Source organism: Lethenteron reissneri, unplaced genomic scaffold (genome assembly GCF_015708825.2).
Source record: "Lethenteron reissneri isolate LAM-NWPU_2019-01 unplaced genomic scaffold, ASM1570882v1 scaffold_1683, whole genome shotgun sequence".
NCBI lineage: Eukaryota > Metazoa > Chordata > Hyperoartia > Petromyzontiformes > Petromyzontidae > Lethenteron > Lethenteron reissneri.
The window spans coordinates 1-8,622 of record NW_026891425.1 but is presented as its reverse complement, the minus strand read 5'-3'; the positions used below and the strand labels follow the sequence as shown (position 1 = coordinate 8,622).

The 8,622-nt window shown below is 54.7% G+C and overlaps 1 protein-coding gene across 1 annotated transcript; it reads right to left on the bottom strand.

Moving 5' to 3' along the window:
- Positions 1-2,293: 2,293 nt before the first annotated feature.
- On the bottom strand, positions 2,294-2,621 carry LOC133339232 (acanthoscurrin-2-like; the record flags this gene model as incomplete). Its single annotated transcript, XM_061547381.1, has 1 exon — positions 2,294-2,621. A coding segment is annotated over one exon (328 nt), but the record flags the coding sequence as incomplete, so codon positions are not given.
- Positions 2,622-8,622: the final 6,001 nt, after the last annotated feature.

Here is an 8,622-nt window from a genome sequence, read left to right as displayed (position 1 = left end):
TGTGACCCTGGTGCGGCCGGGTACGGGTACGGGTAGGCCGTGAGTCACTGGTGAGTAACCGTTTGCCACTCATTTCGGGTAGGGTACGGGTACCCATTTGCGACCCTGGTGCGGCCGGGTACGGGTACGGGTAAGGAATCAAACCCCGTTTGCGACCTCTGCCTGTCAGACAACAAGTCCTGCCGGGAGAAGTGGCACTGTGGGAGAGACGTCACTTCGTGCGCCACCGTGCCCCTGACTGCAGATATCACGCAGCTCGGCAAAATAAGTGGCCAAGGAACACGACTTAATTCGTTAATGCAGCCGGCGGTGGACTGTCTGTTTGCTTAAACACGTTAATATTATTGATCCTTGATCGTGTCTGCGTGGATTAAATATCGGCCGTTCTATATGATTCGGGGGGGGGGAGGGGGGGGTGCGTCAAGCGAGCTTACACTACAGAAAAAGAGAAAGGTCCCCCGTGTAGCCTTGGCGGACTGTTGGGGCAAGTGCACACACATATATACAAACGCACGAAATACATTCAGACGGAAACGCGTATATTTAGTATATACAAAGACAAAGCTCCCCCGTAAAGCCTTAACAGACTATTGAGAGGGCATCGAACTCGGGTCGCCGGGTTCATAGCGCTGCGTGCTTACCGCTACACTACCGCTCCCCGTGGTATGTAGCATATACACAGACACACTGCATACATGCAAGCCTTCACGTACATATACAAAATACAAAGATCCCCGTATAGGCTTTAACAGGCTGTGGGGGCAAGTGCTGTTAGCGAACGGGCACGGCACGCAAGGTAAGGCGTGCGTGTGTGACCAACACCCACGGCCGCCTTTGTCTTCCCAGTTCTGATGTTTTACATACGGCACCAGTGACTCATTTAAGGCTGAGTCGACCTAAGGGAAAGGCCCAGGACCGGTTCGGATATTCGCTGCCATTGCTGTTGGCCGTCAGTAGGAATCGAACTCGGATCGCCGGGTTCGTAGCGCAGCGCGCTAAGCGATGAACTCCACTCTGTAGATATAAATATAAAGATCACCCGGATAGTCTTAACAGACTGTTGGGGCAAGTGCTGTTAGCGAGCACCTGTGAAGGCCGTGACGGCGCACGAGAGGGTGTGGGTGGCCAGCAGCACCACCACTTCCGGCCGCCTTTGTCTCCCTGGTTGTGATGTTTGACAAACACCGCACCGGGTGCGATCATTTGAGGCCGAGTCGACCTACGTGCACGCAATTTTTTGCGTGTTTTTTTTGTGTCTTTGACCAAAATATTTGTAGAGCCGCATCACGCGTGGAGCTACTTGTACACACACAGCAGGTACACAGAAAAAATTAACAAAAAATAGTCCGAGAACCGCATCACACACGGAGCTACTTGTACACACACATACACAGCAGATATACAGAAGAAATAAACAAAAAATAGTGAGAGAGCCGCATCACACGCGGAGCTACTTGTACACACTCACACAGCAAGTACACAGAAGAAATAAACAAAAAATAGTGCGAGAGCCGCATCACACGCGGAGCTACTTGTACACACTCACACAGCAGGTACGCAGAAGAAATAAACAAAAAATAATGCGAGAGCCGCATCACACGCGGAGCTACTTGTACACACACACACACACACAGCAGGTACACAGAAGAAATAAACAAAAAAATAGTCCGGGAGCCACATCACACGCGGAAACTACTTGTACACACACACACAGCAGGTACACAGAAGTAATGAACAAAAATAGCCGGGAGCCACAATCACACGCGGAACTACTTGTACACACACACACAGCAGGTACACAGAAGTAATGAACAAAAAATAGTCCGGGAGCCACATCACACGCGGAACTACTTGTACACACACACAGCAGCAGGTAACAAACAATTGTTGACTCAAATAAAAAAAACAGGTGATGGACTAAACGCTATTATGTGTATCCCCCCACACACATCAAGTTATTATTTAACAATCACAGTTTGACTATTGTTCATTTTGTTGTCACCAAGACATCCCATAGTGACCCCCCCCCTCCCCCATTCCCCGACATATTTAATTAATTATCCGTCACGTTGAATCACGTTCAAGAGATACCCCCCCTCCCCCTCCCCTCCCCCATTAAAACGGGCTGCCCCCTAGCGGGCTGCCCCTAGCGAGCTGCCCCCTAGGGGCTGCCCCCTAGCGGGCTGCCCCCTAGCGAGCTGCCCCTAGCGGGCTGCCCCCTAGCGGGCTGCCCCCTAGCGAGCTGCCCCCTAGCGAGCTGCCCCCTAGCGGGCTGCCCCCTAGCGGCTGCCCCCTAGCGAGCTGCCCCTAGGGGGCTGCCCCCTAGCGAGCTGCCCCCTAGCGAGCTGCCCCCTAGCGGGCTGCCCCCTAGCGGGCTGCCCCCTAGCGGGCTGCCCCCTAGCGAGCTGCCCCCTAGGGGGCTGCCCCCTAGCGAGCTGCCCCCTAGCGAGCTGCCCCCTAGCGGGCTGCCCCCTAGCGGGCTGCCCCCTAGCGGGCTGCCCCCTAGCGAGCTGCCCCCTAGGGGGCTGCCCCCTAGCGAGCTGCCCCCTAGCGAGCTGCCCCCTAGCGGGCTGCCCCTAGCGGGCTGCCCCCTAGCGAGCTGCCCCCTAGCGAGCTGCCCGCTAGGGGGCAGCCGAAGAGGCGCAAGGAGGTGAAGCCCAGAGGGGGCACCTGTAGCATGCCGAGCCGCAGGTGCCCCCCCCCACACCCCCACACACCCTACACACACACACACTACACACACACACTACACACACACACCCTACACACACACCCTACACACACACCCTACACACACACACCCTACACACACACACACCTACACACACATACACCCTACACACATACCCTACACACACACACCCTACACACACACACACCCTACACACACACACACACCCTACACACACACCCTACACACACCCCACACACACACACACCCTACACACACACCCTACACACACACACCCCTACACACACACCCTACACACACACACACCCACACACACACACACACCTACACACACACACACCCTACACACACACAACACCCTACACACACACACACCCTACACACACACACACCCTACACACACACACCCTACACACACACACACCCTACACACACACCCTACACACACACCCTATACACACACACCTATACACACACACACACCCCACACCCTACACACACACACACACACCCTACACACACACACCTTACACACACACACCACACCCTACACACCACACACTATACACACACCCTACACACACACACACCCTACACACACACACACCCTACACACACACACTATACACACACCCTACACACACACACACCCTACACACACACACTATACACACACACACCCTACACACACACACACACCCTACACACACACCCTACACACACACCACACCCTACACACACACACACCCTACACACACACACACCTACACACACACACCCTACACCCTACACACACACACCCTACACACACACACACTATACACACACCTACACACACACACACCTACACACACACACACTATACACACACACACTATACACACACCCTACACACACACACCCTACACACACACACTATACACACACCCTACACACACACACCTACGCACACACACTATACACACACCCTACACACACACACACACCCTACACACACACACCCTACACACACCACACTATACACACACCCTACACACACACACACCCTACACACACACACACTATACACACACACACACTATACACACACCCTACACACACACACACCCTACACACACACACACTATACACACACCCTACACACACACACCCTACACACACACACACCCTACACACACACACACACCCTACACACACACACTATACACACACCCTACACACACACACACCCTACACACACACACACACCCTATACACACACCCTACACACACACACACCCTACACACACACACCCTATACACACACACCCTATACACACACCCTATACACACACACCCTATACACACACACACCCTATACACACACACCCTATACACACACACACCCTATACACACACCCTATACACACACACACCCTATACACACACACACACACTAACACACACACCCTACACACACACACCCCACACCCTACACACACACACCCTACACACACACACACACCCTACACACACACCCTACACACACAACCCCACACCCTACAACACACACCCTACACACACACCCTACACACACACCCTACACACACACCCTACACACACACACCTACACACACACACCCCACACCCTACACACACACACTCTATACACACACCCTACACACACCCTACACACACACCCTATACACACACACCCTATACACATACACACCCTACACACACACCCCTATTCACATACACACACCCTATTCACACACACACCCTATTCACACACACCCTATACACACACACCCTACACACACACACCCTACACACACACACCCTATACACACACCCTACACACACACACACCCTACACACACACACACCCTATACACACACACCCTATACACACACACCCTACACACACACACACACCCTACACACACACACCCTATACACACACACCCTACACACACACCCTACCACACACCCTACACACACACACACACCCTATACACACACACCCTACACACACACACCCTACACACACACACACACCCTACACACACACCCTACACACACACACACCCACAACACACACACACCTATACACACACACCCTACACACACACCCTATACATACACACCCTACACACACACACCTACACACACACACACCCTATACACACACACCCTACACACCCTACACACACACACCCTATACACACACACCCACACCCACACACACCACACTACACACACACCCTACACACACACACACCCTATACACACACACCCTACACACACCCTACACACACACACACCCTATACACACACCCCACACCCACACACACCACACTACACACACCCTACACACACACACCACCACTACACACACACACCACACTACACACACCCTACACACACACACCCTACACCACACCCCACACCCACACACACCACACTACACACACACCCTACACACAAACACACACCACTACACACACACACACACACACACAACCTACACACACCCTACACACACCACCCCACACCCACACACCTATACACACCACCCACACACACCCTATACACACACACCCCACACACACCCTACACACACACACACCCTACACACACACCCTATACACACACCCCACACCCACACACACCACACTACACACACACCCTACACACACACACCCTACACACACACCCTACACACACACACACCCTAACACACACACCCCACACACACCACACTACACACACACCCTAAACACACACCCCCTACACACACACACCCACCCCACACACCACACTACACACCCACCTACACACACACACCCTATACACACACACCCCACACACACACACACCACACTACACACACACCCTACACACCACACACCCTATACACACACACCCCACACACACACACACCACACTACACACACACCCTACACACACACACCCTAACACACACCCCACACCCACACACACCACACTACACACACACCCCACACACACACACCCTATACACACACACCCCACACCCACACACACCACACTACACACACACCCTACACACACACACCACACTACACACACACCACACACACACCACACACACCTACACACACACACACCACACACACACCCTACACACACACCCTACACACACACCCCACACTACACACACACCACACACACACACTACACACACACACACCCTATACACACCACCCTATACACACACACCACACTACACACACACCTACACACACCACACACCCTATACACACACACCCCACACCCACACACACCACACTACACACACACCCTACACACACACAGACCCTATACACACACACCCCACACCCACACACACCACACTACACACACACTACACACACACACCACACTACACAACACACCACACACACACACCACACACCCTACACACACACACCACGCTACACCACACCCTACACACACACCCTACACACACACACCACACTACACACACACCACACACACACACCACACACACCCTACACACACACACACCACACTACACACACACACCACACACACACACCACACACACCCTACACACACATACACTACACACACACACTACACACACACACACACACACACCCTACACACACACCCCCCACACACCCTACACACACACACTACACACACACACACACACCACACACACCCTACACACACACACACCACACACACCTACACACACACACACTACACACACACACACACACACACACCCTACACACACCCCCCACACACCCTACACACACACACACTACACACACACCACACACACCCTACACACACACCACACACAACACACCCCACACACACCTACACACACCCTACACACACCCTACACACCACCTACACACACACACACACACCCCCACACACACCCTACACCACACACACCCCACACACACCACACACACACCCCACACACACCCTACACACACACACCCCCACACACCCCCCACACACCCCCCACACACACCCCCCACACCACACCCTACACACCACACACACCCCACACACACCACACACACACACCCCACACCACACTACACACACACCCTACACACACCCTACACACACACCCCACACACCACACACACACACCCCACACACACCCTACACACACACACCCCACACACACCACACACACACACCCCCCACACACACCCTACACCCACCACCCCACACACACCACACCACCCCCACACACACCCTACACACACACACACACCCCACACACACCACACACACCCTACACACACACACACACACACCCTACACACACCCTACACACACACCTACACACACCCTACACACACCACACACACACACCCCCACACACACCCTACACACACACACACCCCCACACACCACACACACCCCCACACACACTACACCCACACACACCCCACACACACCACACACACACACCCCCACACACCCTACACACACACCCTACACACACACCCTACACACACCCTACACACACCACACACACACACACCCCACACACACCCTACACACACACACCCCACACACACCACACACACACCCCCACACACACCCTACACACACACACCCCCACACACCACAAACACCCCCACACACACCCTACACACACACACACCCCACACACACCACACACACACCCTACACACACACCACACACCACACCTACACACACACCCTACACACACACACACCCCACACACACCACACACACACCCCACACACACCACACACACCCTACACACACACCACACACACACACCCTACACACACACCCTACACACACACCACACCCCACACACACCACACACACACACCCCCCACACACACCACACACACACCCTACACACACCACCACACACACCCCCCACACACACCACACACACACCCTACACACACCCACACACCCCACAACACACCACACACACAAACCACACACACACCCTACACACACACCAAACACACACCCCACACACACACACACCCACACACACCACACACACACCACACACACACCACACACACCTACACACACACACACCCTACACCCACCCACACACACCACACACACCCCACACACAAACACCACACACCCCACACATCCCCCCCCACACACACCCACACCCCCACACCCCCACACCCCCCCACAACCCCCCCCCACCCACACCTCCCCACGCCCCCCCCCACACATCCCCACACATCCCCCACACATCCCCCACACATCCCCCACACATCCCCCACACATCCCCCACACATCCCCACACACATCCCCCACACATCCCCCACACATCCCCCACACCCCCCATACCCCCCCACACACCCCCCACACCCCCCCCCCCAAACCCCACACACCCCACACCCCCCCCACACACCCCCTACACCCCCCACACCCCCCACACAACCCCCTCACACACCCCACACCCCGCCCGTGCACTCGGGGTGGCCACGCGTGCTTCACGCGTGCGCTGCGTTCAAGGTCACGCGGCTCGTGCGTCTCGCAGAGTTGGCCGTGAAAGCGATCGCGTCGCGGGTTCGGTGACAATCCCTCAACACTTGTCGGGGCGAGTGGGTGGGTCGGTGGGTGATTGAGTCGGTGAGTGAGTAAACGAGTAGGTGAGTGAAGAAACGAGTAGGTGAGTGGGTCAATGATTGAGTAGGTGAGTGAGGAAACGAGTAGGTGAGTGAGTAGGTGAGTGGGTCAATTATTGAATGGGTGAGTGAGTAAACGAGGAGGTGAGTGAGTAGGTGAGTGGGTCAATGATGGAGTAGGTGAGTGAGTAAACGAGTAGGTGAGTGAGTAGGTGAGTGGGTCAATGATTGAGTAGGTGAGGGGTCGGTCGGTGATTGAGTCGGTGAGTGAG